The sequence below is a fragment of the Meleagris gallopavo genome, chromosome 1, assembly GCF_000146605.3.
Source record: "Meleagris gallopavo isolate NT-WF06-2002-E0010 breed Aviagen turkey brand Nicholas breeding stock chromosome 1, Turkey_5.1, whole genome shotgun sequence".
Lineage (NCBI taxonomy): Eukaryota > Metazoa > Chordata > Aves > Galliformes > Phasianidae > Meleagris > Meleagris gallopavo.
Window position 1 is genome coordinate 117,740,898 of NC_015011.2, and position 17,230 is coordinate 117,758,127.

Genomic DNA, 17,230 nt, shown 5'->3' on the forward strand with positions numbered 1-17,230 from the left:
CATTTTTTGTTGTTGTAGTTTGTTTTGTTTTTAGCGCTTTTTTCAGGTTGTCATTTTTTATCCTTTCAAGAAAAGTAAGGAGAACTTACATATTTGTGCCATTTACAAACATGTCTGACTGTTGCAGCTGAAAAGCTCACATACTGCGGTGCTGGAAGCATCGGGCACTGCACCGAGCAGCGATGGCAGTGACGATGGTAATGGCAGAGCTGAAGCAGGACGGACGCCCACCGCGGCTGGCAGGCAGCTGGCTGCCATCAGGCAGGCACAAGCGCCATCGTACGGCCGGGAAGGGACGGGCTCTGAGGGCCGCGCTTGGTGCAATACCTGGATACGGCTGCGAGAAAGGGAGGGCGGCCGCTGGAAAGCCTGCAGGTGCCCAGCCCTGGCTACACAGCGAGATGCCGTCCGGATTTTGTATGTAGCAGAACAAAATCAGCAAAAACTTTACCGAAAAAAAAATTCACGCTTCTTCAGGACGGGGTGTGAGCTGTGCCTGCGCTTGGCACTTCCCAGAGACACGTGAAAGTTTCAGAAAGAATTACTGACGCAGCGCTGCAGCTCCGCGCCGTTTGCACAAGAGGCCTCCGGGCGGTACTGCAGAGCTCTGCTGCGTCACACCGCCTCGTTACCTCATCCTGAAGTAACACCGCCTGGCACAACGCCTGCAGTCAGCAGCGGGCCCTGTAACGATGCTTTTGTTTAACCCGAGCCCCTACAAAACGCTGTACGAGAGCTCAAACACCGGGGTTGCGTAGAAGCTAACACAGCCGGTGCTAGACTGTCAGAACCGCTACTGCCCTCGCTATTCCCCTCCTGCGTTTTATTCAGGCTAGCTTAAAAGAAACCCCCATGAAATACCAGGAGAGAGCAACTAGTCTTGTACTTCAGGAATCTATTTCTTACTGCCTTTAGGTATGATTACAAACCAACTTTTCCTAAAACCTCTTCATCTTAAGGCATATAATACACTGCCCTAATTTTTATTTTTTTTATTTTCTTTTATTTTTCTGAATCTAAGCCTAACCATGCTTTCAAGACTTGATGTCTTTCTCAGTGCCTTATAATTACTTCTTCAAAGAACAGACCCCATAAAGCATCACATGCTGTATAGGAACTGTTCAATCACAGCCTGAACCACTGATTGATCACCTGGGGAAAGGAGCCGGTCAGCCCTGGGAGCACAGATGAGGGCAATTCTGCTGTGTGACCAAGAGTGGAGCCTGGCTGCACCCCTCTTACACCTCATTTAAGGGCTGACTACCACTGGGGAATAATCTCTGGTTGGAGATCCTGCCCCTGTGGAGTCCTTTCTCTGAGCCTAGATCTTTGGGTATAGGTAAGCACGTTTTCTTTCCTCTGAAATACCATCCTATCTGTGCTGGTCCCTATCATTACATTTTTGTGTTACTCTTCCACCATGCTAATCTTTCCAGTTGTAACACATGCAAATAGAAGCTCTCAGCTTTATTCCTTTTTTTGCATCTCAGAATTATTCTATTTCCAGCACAGCTGCTCACTGACCTTTTTCTGGTGAGCTAGCATTGCACATTTGCAACAGTGTAAGTAACAAATGTACTAATGCTTTTGAGAAATGCCACTATGTCACCAAAGAATGACTTCTTCCCAGTATTTCTGTGACAGTGGCAAAGCCAGCTTATAGCTGTTACCAGTAGCACTACCATGTATTTGGAAGCTCTCCTGTGTAACCCTTCCATCTGTACAGCCAAGCTATGTATTCTAGGAAACATGAATGCTCCATACTTCGATGTACCTCCTCTCTTCCGTCAGCTCAGTGTAATTCTGAACACAACTTAAGCAGTGGAAACAGCCAAAGTACTGAGGAAAGACAAAAAGGCATTTTGATTTTGCCTATCGCTAACTTGCCCCTTTTCTAAAAACAAAACAAAGCCACAACTAGGTGGGTATTACTTGGAGGATATATAGCATGCTGCTTGTCGCAAAGATCACAGCCACAAGTTACTTACACACATGCCTAACATCCCTTCTCTTCAGAAGGGCCAGGAACAGACTGGGGTCCAGACAGCTCTTCAATAACTGTCTGCTCTAAGGCAATGCTTGTTCTGCATAGCACAACATGCACAAACCTAAGCATTCCTTAATATCATTTACACTGTGTACCTACTTAATAAATAAATTTGGTATCTACTACAGCAGATAGTACCAAAGAGTATTTTTAGACCCAAATTAAGTAATGACCCACAGCTGTTCAGCTGGAAGAAAATATATATGACTGCTAGTCCTAGCAGTAGGAGGAGACAAGCACTTTGTATTTACTAGTTACCTACATGAAGGAATATATTAGGGCTTTTGGAAAGCTTATAGCACTTATTTTGAATTGCACATTGAGACGGTAAGATCTAATCTCCAAAGTATCTGGATGCCTAGAAACACCTATGGGTGCTTAACCACTTTTGAAGCATTTTGGCATTTCCGTAGTGTTACACCCACGCGTTATTCAGTACGCCCAGGAAGAACTCTTAGATTTCAACTTTGTGGCAGTATCAACTCTGCTCTCTGTGGTGGCCTACTTTTTCTTTTGTGCCCCCATGCCTGTAAATTAGTTAAGACTTAAGTTTATCTAAGTTGTTGGAATTCAAGAGTTACAGAAATGAGCTTCCAGAGCATTGAAGATGAAGCATTTGAAATACATATTCAAAGCTTTATGCTGGTTAAGTAATGGAAGAATCAGGAAGAACTGTATCTGACACTCTCTTTTAAAAGTGAGAAGCACTATACAAATATTCATATATTTAGTCTCAACACCATGTGAGGTAGAAGTACTTTACAAACAGAGAAACTGAGTACAAGAACATAGATGGAGTAAGGCAATATGAAATACAACGTGCAATTGAAAACAAAACCAGTCTGCTTCACTGAAGTCCATCATGATGAATGAAGAAAAATAGTTACCCTTAGAATGCTCTTTAAGATACTAAACAGAATAAATCAAATAAGATTTTGAAAATGAAGGCAGTACTTTGTATAAAAATATGGAAAGTAGCATGATTTGATAAAGAGCCCAGTATATACGATATCTAAATTTGAATATATTAGTACAAATGAGAACATGAAACCTAAATGAGTGTTAGTATCCTATAGTGAGAATACTACATTGTTTTCTCCCAAGGAGCAAGATCCAGGCTAGCCAAGCACATGTGGTTGATATACTATTCTCCTCATTCTGATTTTTTCCTCCAGAATCATTCCCTTTACATCATTTCCCAAAGTATTTTGTAGTTCAAGATCACAGCTACAATTTGCTCAAGAGCTTAATATAAATTTAAACTCTGCCAGGTCACCCACATCAAGTTCCATAAGGACAAGCAGCTATGGTTCAGATTAACTATGTTCTTTTCATAAATCCATTCTAAATGAAGTTCAAAGAAAGCACTGCCAATTCAGATCCAGTTTGTGTCTTTTTCTTGGGGGGATTTATCTAAAGCTCCTTGTAACACTGGAAGGGACAAATTTAAGTCAGTCAACGCTGCCATCTTAATTATAAAGCGTAGCACAGTCACAACCCGTGGGTCAGAAACATACAAACTTAGGAAGGAAGCTTTTCCTGTAAACAGCAGAAATACCTGAAGAAGCCAAGATGTTGTGCAGAAAGGTTAGTGGTCTTCAAGGCCAGAATGACTTTTGCTTGCCTTTACTTCCTGCACTGGTTGATCACCATTGTCTTTTGTTACTCAAAACATTACATGATGAAAATAAGAGATATTTTATTTCAATACCACATTTATCATTTGTGTGTTACACTGGGGCTGGCTTGACTGATATTAAACAGATATGTCCAAAACACAAAATAACATAAATTAGACATGCCGTGAGACATGTACAGTTAATTTCTACTAAAATGTGGAAAATGAAACCCACTTCTACGCCAATTCTTTTACACTTTTAATGGTGATAGTGACTAGTATTTTAGTAAGAGGGTAAAATTCAATAAAATGTACAAGGACAGCCATACAATTCAAAGACAATGGTTGCACAGCTTCCAATTCCATTGTGAAGATATACTCCCTCCAAAATAGAAACGGGCGCTTCATCTTTACAAATGAAGCGTTCTTTTTTGTTCTTCAGTCGTCATCAACAGTTGGTTTGATTGTCACTCCTCTTCTGATCTGACCCCAACCAATTAAACTGCAAAAAGAAAACCAACTTATATCACTTTTGATAGCAGGTAGAAACATCCAGAACAAATCAACTTACTTATATTACACTTAAGCCTTACAGATATTTTCTCACTCACCTCCCTCACAGAACATCCAGCCAGATCTAAGAGTGGTTAGTAGAAACAGAATAAAGAAGGATGGGGGACACAGAACATTGGCATATGTGTAATCAATCAAGAACGTACCTTTGAATGGCGAACTTAAAAATGGAAAATTCTGTAATTTATGTTGCAATAGTTAACTGTAATTATAGCTTTCTCTCTTTCTACCTGTAAGTGCTGCATTATTTACAAGGAGAAATGAACATGGAAAAATACAACTGCATTAAATCTGCAAATTTAACTCTTAATGAGCTTGCAACCCAACACAAGTTAACTGTAACTCAAGCCTTAGTTCAAGTTCAGTACTACCAAAGTCCCTTTTATAGGCTGCTGTTGCCTCAGAAGAATATACTTAGAATTTGTGTTCATTTCCACAGTCAGCAGGCAGTCCACAGAACTACCTTTAACACATTTTTCATTTTTGGCAAGGAGATACACAGAGACCACAAACGTGTTCCCATTTAAATTTGCTAACAGTAGGGGCTCCCTCTGGACTTTGACAGATAAGTGAAAAGAGGAACTGAATTATATTATTGCAGCACTTCCTACTTTCTGAGGCCACATTCATAGCTTGTAGCTATTCCATGTTTGAAACCACAGTTCCTTCCAATCACTAATGCACGTTGTTTGCTTCGCCATTTGCTAGCTACTTAACTTCTACGCCTTCACATATTTATTTCCTATTTTATTTCTTCTTTTCTTGCTTTCTCATTTTTCAGTACTCCATTCCCTCAAAGCAGTTATATTCCTTTTCATTATACCAGCCATAGAGAAATAAGTCAGCTTTTGGCAAAATTTGGTTATGTTTCACGAGCGGAAAGTAATCTACAAAGGCCAGATGCTTTGGATCAAAACTCACATTAAAATTTGCATAGGTTGGCAGTCTATGGCTTAAAATAACAGTTTCCAATATACGTAGTTTCTCCTCTTCATTTTGCTTTCACTGACTTTAATTGGTTTGAGTTTTTAAGCCTGCTTAAGACACGTCATGTTTTTCCATCTTTTTTCTTCCCTTTCCCCAGGGAATAACCACTTCTCTGAATTATCAGCTGTCTCCAGGACAGCACGCACTGAATTGCCCGTGCTTTCTTGTTCTGAAAAATCATCTGTTGATATTTAAGTTTTAGTTCTTTTTCATACAGCAAGAACATCTCAGGTGAATGCTTCTGTTCCCTTATACTGTCTCTCACACTGTAAGAGCTGTGTAGGGTCAAGGAATCCAAATACTGTTAAATCCTTATGATATATATGGAATACATAAAAGGTACCATATGTATAATCATCTATAAGTATGACACTAAGCCTAAAATGAATCATCAATTAAACCTGCTCATCATTTTCAGTCTCCATATATTTCAGTGCAGGCAGCCATTTTTATACTTGGCATTTAAACAGATCAAAGTAGTTCATACTTTTCCCTCTGTTCAGGGTACATAAAATGCTAGAACTTCGTATGCTCCTTCTCCACTTCCCTACTACTACTTTAGAGGCTGCACTGCAAGTTCCATACAGCTCCACAGGTTGAATTCCACTGACTGTGGCACGCATGAAGACAGGCGTTGGTGTTAACATTACTTGAATTTTCAACCCGCTGCTCCAAGGCTGCCTACTGTTAGCTCAATTACTGCATGGCCGTTTTATCAACAGAACCACAAATATCAGATGTTTCCTTGTCCGTCAAGTAACAGGCATCTCATCACCTACCACTTCTTTTAAAACAGGACAAAAGTATAAGATGAAGCCCCACACTAACAGTGTCAGTGCGTTAGAATTCAGAGGAATTCTTTTAAATAGAGATTCCTATTCTAGAGCATGATCAGATCTACCTATTTGTTTTTAATATGATTTATTTTTTACATGGTAACAGCCAGGTATTCTACCAATTTAGCACCAACTTACCGCCAGTGCTTCTCAACTCTTCGACTCAGGGCAATTTTTTCTCCCACTTCTGTGCATACTGGGTTAGTCAGCACTATCTTCCCCAAATCAGCCTTTACTGCGCTGACTCTTCCTCCAGTAGATAAGGATCCAATATTTACCATTAAAACTTCATTCTTTGATAATTTTTGCACCTGAAAACACACACACAAAACTCTAAGTGTAAGCTGTGGTATTTGAAATAACCTATTCACACTAAGCCACAGTATTTAGCAACACAATCACTCAAATGAAGAAAAATACCACAGGCAGTACTGAACATCATCTGTGATTCAACTGCCACAAAAACAAGATAGCTGATAAATGCAAAAAACTATATATAACCCATGCACAAATGATGCAAAAGAGAATTCGTGGATAAAAAATTGTCTGTTTTTAACTCTTGTGAAGGACAAACATATGAATATGCTCTATGCAGTAGCACAGATTATGGAAGAATTCCAAGAAGGTGTCACGCCGTTTTCTACAATCCATACCTAGCATTGCGTATACTGCATTGAAAGCAAAACACTTGTCTTAGATATTGCTATGAAATGGAATGTTTTACAGTTTCTTTAAATAATCTGCCTACATACATCAAAATGATTTCTCAAAAAAAAAAACCTCAACCCCAAAACAACTCAAAGAAGATAAACAGCTAAAGCATTTCATTTACTGTTATGAAGTGGTCTGTAGATTAATTCAAAAAGGAACTTTAATATTAAAAATGATCTTGTAGTTTGATTAGAGTAAAAAGGATTATGGAACGTGAGACCACATTATGTATTAAGCTCACTGTTTCTTTTTGACTGAGTGTTTCAGAAAGTTAGCTTTAAAAAGTTCTTCAGAGAGAGAATCTACAAAGAGCACGCAAGCAGAAAGTAGATCAGTGTGTATATAATGCTGATTATTGCACACATTAATAGGCTGACAGCAAAGGGTAACAGCTACAAATGAGGTTTGAAGAACATCTGAATTGAAGACGTAAATACTTAATGGTATTTTAATCTACTCTGATAGGAATTCCTACTCCTCTGAAAACTTATTCTACAACATTAAAGAGACAACAGATTTATGATAGCCAGGTACAAAGAGGGAAACAGAATTACTATACGATTCAAAAATGTACATATTAATACAACTTTGCACAAGTTGTCTTACCAGAAATCAGAGAAAAGCCTGCAGTACTCTTCAATTTATTAAAAAACAAAAACAAAGAACAGTACAGACCTTTGCAGCTTTCTTGTCTCCTTCAGTGCGCACACCTAGCAGTCGTCTCAGCAAGAAATAGGAAATTTCTAGCTCTGTAAATATTTCAGGCAACGCTCCAACTGCACCAAGAACTTGCCCTACCATTCGGTCAGCCCGGCACAATGTTGGGTCAATCTTAGTTCCGACACCTACAACACAACAAGGAATGTCACAAGGAGTAACTGAAAAGAAGCTGTCACATTTACATCTTCAAATACTTTACAAGATCTAAAAACAATATATGAGAACGTATTGGGAATTCCCTATTACCTGGGCAGCACTTTCAGAATGTCAGCAAGACTCTGATCTTTGTCTAAACAGATGAAGAAATATTCTACTGTTAAAGGTGATACAATTAACAATTCAAGTTGAACTGAGTTGGCTACTGACATTCAGACAAATTATTTCGTAAATACTGCGTTTCCATACATGTCATTTATCTGTCTCTTTCTAAATACACAGTAAATTGCTCATAGCCTTTTTGGTTTCACTTAGCAATGATTTTAGTGTAATAAACAAGTGTTTCCAATAAGCATTAGGTAATAAATCTCTTCAATGAAAGAATATCCTTACCTATAAGTCCTCCTGGAGCAGCGTATTGTAAATCATTGTGTTCAGCAAAGAGTGACACAATTTTGGAAAAAATTGGTTTGCACATGAGTTTTCCTTCACTGTCCTTGGACACAATACCTGGTCGGACCTCAATTTCTTGACCAACCTAATTACAAAAGTGAGAAAGTGGTTAACAATTTGTTTCACGGGAACAAAAAGCTAATTTTCTAGTCACAGGCAAGACATGCTTATTCCAAGACTGCAGGATTGATACAAACCCTTGGCTCTGGGCTACTGCTGATCTTCACAGAATCACAGAAACACGAATGTTGGAAAAGACCCACAAGATCACCCAGTCCAACCATCCACCTATCACCAACAGCCCTCACTAAACCACGTCCCTCAACACAACATCCAAACATTCCTTGAACACCTCCAGAGTCGGTGACTCCACCACCTCCCTGGGCAGCCCATTCCAGTGCCTGACCACTCTTTCAGAGAAGTAGTATTTCCTAACGTCCAGCCTAAATCTCCCCTGGCACACCTTGAAGCCATTCCCTCTAGTCCTATCACCAGTTACACGAGAGAAGAGGCCGACTCGGTAGGTATAGAGAGCAGTAAGGTCTCCCCTGAGCCTCCTCTTCTCCAGACTGAACAATCCCAGCTCCTTCAGCCGCTCCTCATAAGGCCTGTGCTCCAGACCCCTCACCAGCTTTGTTGCCCTTCTATGTACCTACTCCAAGGCCTCGATGTCTTTCTTGCAGAGAGGGTCCCAGAACTGGACACAGTACTCCAGGTGCGGCCTCACCAGAGCTGAGTACAGGGGCAGAGTACATCTTCTGCACTACTTAATATAAACCCAACAATAGCTAAACCTCTGCATCTTACATCCAATGAAACAAATACTTTTCTCTCTCCAATACATTCTAAATAACTGCTTTTGCAAAGGATCTTTATTAGTTGTAACTCCAACATTGTAGGGTTTGCATTTATTTTTAAATATTTCATTTAGAAATGTTAAAGCACTGAGAAAAATGGAGTTAATTCGATTCATGTAACTGATCACCAATAAACTAAAAGACAAAGAATATGTACGTTGAATGAATGTTCAAAGATGGTTTGTTTTTCAGCCTAACAGAATAACTTTTGAAGTTCCCATATACTGACAATGTCCCATGAGAAAAAAATATATATACATATGTATACATACACAGACTACTTAAGTGGGGAAGTGGGATCTCTAAGAACCCACTCACATCTCAGAGGTACCTTTGAAGGCTTCCCCCTTTCTCCTTAGAGTAATTCAGAAAGTAGGAGTGGTGGGACAAAAAAAACAAAACAAAAAACCCCACAACACAGTTCCCTCAACGTTTGTAAGCAATGAAGATGGTACCATTAGTAGAAAAAGCTAAGACTAAAGTAGCAGATATATATCTATTTAGATATCTATCTATCCATATGCCTAAGTGCAGAATAAGTGTTTCTTGTTCCTGTAAAAACCAGGGAAGTATCAATGAGGCATGGCACATACAGAAAAGACAGCTATATAGATATTATAGATATAATTCAATTTCATAGATTTTTTACTAAGCATGCAAGAAGAAAAGCAACAACAGAAAAACCCTACACATTATCATCACTACAAATTTCCAAGGAAGAGAGAGAAAAGATTACCTTTAAGACACCTTTTAGAATACTGCCACCAGCTACACCCCCTTTAAGGTCATCAACTTCACAGCCAGGCTTGTTAACATCAAAAGACCTAATAACTAAAAAGAATACAATCAAGTTTATAGTTAAGATCCAGTTTTTAAAGAACTTGTGCTTTTCTTTAACAACTTTGATTATTTCCGTATTATCTTGAAAGTATGTAATCATTTACAAAAACATAATTCAGTCTGAATAAAATAGGAATATTTTATATAGCTGATTTTGTTCTCAAATTCATTAAAGCTACTCATCCACATAAACATCATTTTAAATGATATTTATTCACAGCAAAGAATAAATATCAATAGCTGAAAAAGAAAGGAATGATCAGTTATTCTGAGAAAAGATTCAATATTCACAATGTCAACATTTTTGTAACCTTGGTTTAACATTCTGCAGTCATATGAATTATAAACTTCTTTTTAGAGGTCTTCTATTTTTTGTGGGATTGCTGGGAAAAACAGAAAACACAGATCCACTGTAGCAGAACTGGATTTCTCAGCATACTGGACAAGAACTGAGACTCCTTAATATAGAAAATCTGACCAGACTACCCCGTCTCTAGGACTTTCATATAAATAATTCTCACATACAACAGTTTGTCAGTACTTTGTTAAATGGAATTTCTAGCAATTAAAGTTTTAATCAACAACCTTCTCATCATTATTACATTTTATTGTTGTTGTTTTACACATAATATCAAGCCAGCAGGTACCTCAGATAGATTTTAAGCGTAGTAGTTTAACTACGAACAAACAACACAGCTTCCAGAAAATACTTTAAAAGGAGGAGAACACTTGTACACTCTTTTCAAACCCACCTCTTCTTGAGAATCCTGCCACATGATATTCTAAGGGCATAACAGCAGCCACAAAAGCTCAAACACAAGCATCTACATACCAATAAGCCTTGGTTCAGATGTAAAGTCTCGCAAAGGGACTGGAATTTTTTTCACTATATACTCGCAGACTACCTCAATGTTGTATTTCAGCTGTGCTGAGATTGGAATTATTGGAGCTCCTTCTGCAACTGTACCTGAAAGAAATTTGACATCAAGCCTTAATACAGTATTTGTAGAAACATGATCAAGAGTTCTGTAACTGTTCACAGAATCACAGAACGGCCCAGGTTGGAAGGGACCTCAAGGATCATGAATCTCCAACCCCCTGCCACATGCAGGGCCACCAACCTTCACATTCAATACTAGACCAGGATGCCCAGGGCCCCATCCAACCTGGCCTTGAACACCTCCAGGGACGGGGTATCCACAACCTCTCTGGGCAGCCTGTTCCAGCACCTCACCACTCTCATAGTAACTGTGTTAAAAGCACTAACGAAGTTTGAGGTGCACTTCACATGTATTTCCTAAAGCAGTATTACAACATCTGCCCTTTCTTTAATATTTCAGCTCAAACCAGCCAGGCCTATTTTTCATGGCAATCTGAAACAGCCCTTGTGTTGCCACTGGGTAATTGGCTACAGTGGAGTCTTACAATTGCTCTTTGAAAACTGTGACAGATAATATTCTGCTTTTTGGTCATCAGAAAAAACCTTAAGAGAAATTCCATAGTGAGATTGGATATCTAAACATTCCATACATCAGTATTAATTTTAAAGTCAGACTCAATTTTGATGAACTAAAATTCCTATCAACTTAACAATCAACCCTTTCTAAATCCTGCAATGCAAATAAGTATTTTAGAAAAAAAAACTAATTCTATGGAAAGAAGAATTTAGTTAACAAGGTTTGCAAAATATTATTCGTTTTAATTCTATCTATATTTCCCACAATATCTGCAGTTCTCACAAAGGAATTTGGCTTGCTATCCGAAGCCACTGATGTGGCTGTTAAGAACAGTTTATGCAGGGCAACAATTGTGAACAAAGGAGAGACCCATTAGCTACCTCTTATGGTGACAACCTAGCTCTGCAGTTTTTAACATATCCCAGTTAAACCAGACAAGCAGGGAAAATGGCAGAAGCCTCTGGGAAAGATGAAACCTCAAAGCATTAGAATAAAATTGAATAGAAATTACGGACAGTGCTTGAATTGGACTTAAAAAGAGGCAAGGCCAATCTTTCATGAACAGATGAAAAATGACACATTTATAACCACAAGATACCCCTATGAATACTGCTTCACTCTCTCCTGCACTGCAGTAAGATTACCGTACAGTTCCTCGCAGAGAAACTGATGGCACTACCAAGAAGAAACCACAAATGCAATGAAAGCTGCAAGACATTCGCTATTGCTACTAGTTTTACATCAAGTGCTTTGAGCTACAGCCATAATGTTATTGTATCTAAGCAGTCTGAAATATGGAAGAGAAACAACTCTGATGGTTGTTCCTCTTACATATTTCCACAAATACATACACCAGTGTAGTCCAAGTATGAGACTTGGTTCATAAATTTATAGAAAAATACTGTGCTCCAACAGCGAAGAATTTCTACACTGACCAGACTTTTGCTGGTGAAAGCTTACCTTGCACAAATGCAAGAATCTGCTCGTATTGTTCTTTAGCCTGGCTCTCCTTCACTAAATCAATCTTATTCTGCAGAATCAAAATGTGTTTCAGTTTCATGATTTCTATAGCAGCTAGATGTTCTGAGGTCTGGGGTTGAGGACATGACTCATTACCAGCTGAAAGAAGAAAAGCGATTGTAATATAAAAAACTATAAAGGTAGACAAAACTCATACAGTTAAGAAATCTAATTTCTGCTGTGTCTTCATAAAACAAAAGAAAACAAACAGCATGGAACACAGACCTGACTATCATCGTAGACACTACAGTGTTCCACAGACAAAAATAAGTTTTATTCACACCCTACCCCTTTCAAAACAGAATAATTTCCTCAGCCGAGCTCTGTCTCCTGTACCTTGATTTTGCCCACATCCATCTGGATGTACCCTTACTATTGATGCGTGTGGACTCCTTTGCATGGGTGAGGCTGAACATTTAAAGAGAACTTCAGAGAAAAGTCAAAAATAACATTTCATGGAAATGCACTGACTACATTTTATAGTGTTAAAGCACTGTAGAGTTGGGACTTGGCCAGCTGATGGCTACCAGGCTACTGAGTACAGCTATGTTTAAAAAACCACAACAGCTAGCTAAGTTATATTTTCATTAAGAAGCTTAAGTAAGTGATTTTATAAACACATCTCAAAAGCATTCATTTAATAACTCACCTCATCCCACTTGACTTCAAAACCTGCATGAAGTTGGCCTACGGTATTTAAAATAAAGCAAAGCGCTGCTTTTGTGTAGCAATCATTACCTATCAGCAGTAAAGCTGCATCCATTACCGCTGCGCCGTTCAGCATAGTAGCCATCAAAATGTCGTGGCCAGGACAATCCACAAAAGAGACATGCCTGTTGTAGACAACAGTGAGAAAGACAAAGAGCCAATTACCAACAAGTTCTGTCAATGTGAATACCTAAGCAGACACACCAGTTGAAAGAGTCCTTAAGATAAATTAAAAAAGCAAATAAACAGGAACACGGAACCAGTCGCTGAGAAGTAACACGTTAGAAGTACATTTGTAGAAAAGCAGACTACTGGAAGGCTACTGAGCAATAATTCTATGTTCAATGTTTTGAGTTCTATGATTCAATTCCTTATATTCACGCTAGGCATTGCTGCAGTATTTCACAAATGTATGTGTACATTAGACTAGACTCAAATGCACCAGAACAACAACAAAACTCACAGGGTACAGCATATTATATCCCATTTCTCATCTCTCTTAAGTTGTCTCCTACTCTGAAATTTTCAGAAATTATAAGCCTTTAATTATATGATTAAAACTGCCCTTCACTTCAAAGATTTACACAGAAACAACACTACAGCCATGAGCTCCAACCTTATGCTTTTGTTGTGCAAGACCATCACAGTCAATGCACTGCTTTCTGCTGCCAATTCGCTTCATGAAGAAACCACATAACATGCCATCAAAGAGCAAGGAACTAATTTGCTGCTTTCTGAACAGAAGTTAAAAACTACTGTAAGTAAATAAGCAGCAAGATACAGAACCTAATGCTTTTAAGCACTACCCTAACAACGGCTGCATAACAATCACACACCATCAGGAGTTACTGTTACAAGTGCTCAACCAGAGATCTGATTAAAAGAAGGAAATACACACTTAGAGCAGCGCATGTATTTCATACAGAAGCTTGAACTAAGAATCCTGTCATACAACAGCCTTTGTGACTAGTCTCATTCAATCACTGCAAAGACTCACACAACAACTACCTAGATTACTAGACTTGTATAATGACCACGCTATGATTATGAAATTAATAAAGGACACCTATGCTCCAGCACCAAGACTGATCTCACATTAAGAATCAGGCTTTATTTAACGTTCTTTTTTGAAACTCAGAAAACTTTTCTGCCTCCAGTAAGAAAAAGGTCACACTTAAAAAAGGAATTTAAAAGAATGGGTATGTGAGGCCCACATTAGTTTTTATTCTAGTGGCTTTAACATGTACTTATCTTCAGAGCAGGAAAAAATATTGTTTCACTTCAGAGCAAAGCACTCATTGACAGAAAACAGAGTTGTGCTTTACCCCAGATCGTGCACCACAACTAATAAAAACAACAAAGGTTAAATGATGCCTCACATCTGGGGCATCCAATCTACAGAGCCAAAGAGCATGTGGTCTGCTGTTATTATTCAGCTTGCAGCTCAACCCTGACTATTTTTAATTACGTAAAGGAAGTATAACTAAATTAAATATAATTTACACCACTAATTTTACAGCATTTACCTGACTAGTTTGAAATTCCCTTTGGTGCCAGGAATATCTGTAGGGAATTCATCTGGGGTACTACTTCCACAGGATCGGTAACATTCTGGTCGGGAACAGCTTGGGTCATCCAACTTGTAAATCTGTAAGCATTTTTTTTTTTTTAAAGTTTCATTCATTAATAGTTACTGATAAGCTTATGTCCACCTTGTAATATCTTAGAGACATACTTGCTTGATTTCTATCAGTGACTTACCTTTGCGTTGGCATAGCCCAGCTTGATCGTGATATTTCTTTCCAGTTCATTTTTAAACCTGACAGTATGAACACCAGATATGGCTTTGACTACTGTCGACTTTCCGTGGGCTACGTGGCCAATGGTACCTATGTTTTAAAGGCAAATGTTTGTCAATTAACCGCTGTTCAATGTATACAGAGACCACCAACACAATTACCCAAACACTCTGGAGCCAGCAAGCCCAGTGCTGCCATCAGAATACATATGGATTCCTCGGTTACTTTGTCTAAACAAAATTAAACTAAACCAGCCTAAAATGAGCTCTCAACAGACACTTTTACGATCTGCACTCCTGTGAAAATCATTTCAATTCTTAATTTTAATATTAAAAAGATGTTCCCTTAGCAACTACTCCCCACTTCATTCAAAGTAGTGCTCCTGAAGTAAAACTGTAGTGCTTTTCAAGTTAGAAGAGTCTAACAAGTCTCTTCCTGCATCCTGACAGAAATTGTAATAAAAATACCTCATCTATATCATGTATATAGGTACAAATTTCTTAATTTATTTTTCCACATAGGTACCATAGATTAACAGACGAGCACCAGGAAGCACCACATGAACGTGTCCCCCATTCATTCTTCAGATTTTTTTTCTTTTACCTATATTAATTGTGGCTTGTCTGCTGATGACTTCAGGTGAAAGAGGCGTCAGCTTGGTAACATCCTATGTGAAGGAGATTTTACAATTTATTCATTTGGTATCTAAATGCTTAGAGTACTATACGTATTTTCTCAAAACCCAACCAAACTCCTTAAAGTAACTCGAGTTATGCATTCCAGTTTACTTAAGTATGTGAAATGGTAAAAAGGGAACAAGCCTACAATCAGATTAGGTTGTAAAGCAATAAAGAAAGGAAGCAAGCAATACAAAAAAAAGGAAACTTTCAAACAAAAAAATACACCCCATCCATGCCCAAAATTAAATTGTTTATAACATGTCAATTGAAATTAACTTTCCACGATCTACACGGCCAACCATACCTACGTTTGTCAATGGACAACTGTTAAATTTGTGCCATAAGTGGTTCCATTACAGTCAATACGTAGTTAGAACTAACACTTTGGAGCAAGTAGGTCATGGAATGTTATTAGCACCATTAATATTTTAAATGGCCGCTTCTCCTCAAATACCATTATTTCCATTTTAGGTACCAGACAAAACTGCTGGCAAGTCATATCACTTACAGATACATTCATTCAGGGAAAAAAAAAAACAAAAACAAACAAACAAAAAAACCCACAACCCTACAAATTAGTTGCTTTGTGTTCTGCTTTTTTTTTGTTGTTATCTTTTCCTTTAGAAAAGCTCTTTGTGCAGATACAGTGCAAGTGTTACAATCCACTGAAACATCCCTCTGTGCCATTTTCTGAATCTGCTTATGGTAATTTCAAAGCCTGCAGTGAATCTATGGATGCTGCTGAGTTCAAGGCAAAGATTCATGAAGTGTCTTTGCTGCAGAACAGGATATAAAGCTTGGTGAAATCACAGGATATTTACACTGCGACAAAAGCAGGTTCTGTATATAATTAAAATTGACCATAACTGTGTAAAAATGTAATCTTACTTATATCTCAAGTATTAAATGAGTAATAAGTTCAGGTTCAAAACAATTTCCTTCTACCTGCCACAATTACATTTTTTGTACATCTTACTTGACAACTAACTTATCACCTGGGCTCACTGAGGCCGGCAGTAGGCCCACAACCTGCAGGGGGCACCGTGCAGCAGGATGACAGCACCGTGAATGATGCAAACCCTGTCACCGAGAGACTTGTTCCCGGAGTACAGAATCAGCACATGTGCCATTTTTCTTCAAGGCTGGCAAAAGGTTAAGCTCAGCAACAGGCTACAGCGAGCTGAAGGCTTTCAAGGGCCCACTGAACAAAGTACAGAATGGGGATGAATGGTAATTCCTGTTGATCAGAAAATTAGGAATAGCTGTGCTCTTTCCAGCTGGCAAAATACTCAATGAAAAAGGAAAAGAAGTCAAGAAGCTTTCTGAAGTTACTGATGTGTTTCACTAACAAACTTGCTAGGACACAACAAGAGTTCTCCTATTCAAACTCAAAGAATATGAAGCATTGCTAGTGACAAGAAAATATAAAACAAAAAACACGAAACGTTGTAGAGTTGTTCAAAACGTTCTGTGGTTTGCCATGCTGCACCGGGCTCTATCAGGCCGGACGAGGCTCTGAGCACTCTGATGTAGCCGTAGGTGTCCCTGCCCCTTGCTGGGCACACGGACTCGATGGCCTTTAAGGGTTGAATTGGAAATTCAAACCATTCTGCGATGCTAAGAACAGCCGCCTCCCGACAGCTCTGCACAGCACACCCGCCCGACTCGGGCACGCCGAGCAGCCCACACCGCCGGCCCGCTCCGAAGACGCAGCGCCCTATTTACCACAGCGGGAGCCCTCGGGCCGGCCAGCCACGCGGAAGACCGC

At 38.9% G+C, this 17,230-nt stretch overlaps 1 protein-coding gene across 1 annotated transcript; it reads right to left on the minus strand.

Moving 5' to 3' along the window:
• Window positions 1–3,721: 3,721 nt before the first annotated feature.
• EIF2S3 (eukaryotic translation initiation factor 2 subunit gamma) lies at window positions 3,722–15,487 on the minus strand. The gene is made up of 11 exons (XM_019622028.2): window positions 15,386–15,487; window positions 14,745–14,872; window positions 14,510–14,631; window positions 13,014–13,108; window positions 12,216–12,374; window positions 10,631–10,765; window positions 9,695–9,789; window positions 8,042–8,186; window positions 7,448–7,617; window positions 6,200–6,372; window positions 3,722–4,167 (listed from the first exon to the last, which is right to left on the minus strand). The coding sequence occupies exons 4-11, from the start codon at window positions 13,066–13,068 to the stop codon at window positions 4,104–4,106; spliced, it is 996 nt and encodes a 331-aa protein (XP_019477573.1). The 5' UTR covers window positions 13,069–13,108; window positions 14,510–14,631; window positions 14,745–14,872; window positions 15,386–15,487; the 3' UTR covers window positions 3,722–4,103.
• Window positions 15,488–17,230: the final 1,743 nt, after the last annotated feature.

Bases quoted from the DNA above. Each gene is read 5' to 3' on its own strand.
- EIF2S3 (XM_019622028.2), bottom strand. From the start codon at position 13,068: ATGGCTACTATGCTGAACGGCGCAGCGGTAATGGATGCAGCTTTACTG. The intron at 8,187-9,694 runs GTAATCTTTTCT...TTTTGTAATTAG, and splicing joins TTCTAAAAGGTGTCTTAAAG to GTTGGTCAAGAAATTGAGGT. The intron at 6,373-7,447 runs GTCTGTACTGTT...GTGTGTTTTCAG, and splicing joins GAGACAAGAAAGCTGCAAAG to GTGCAAAAATTATCAAAGAA.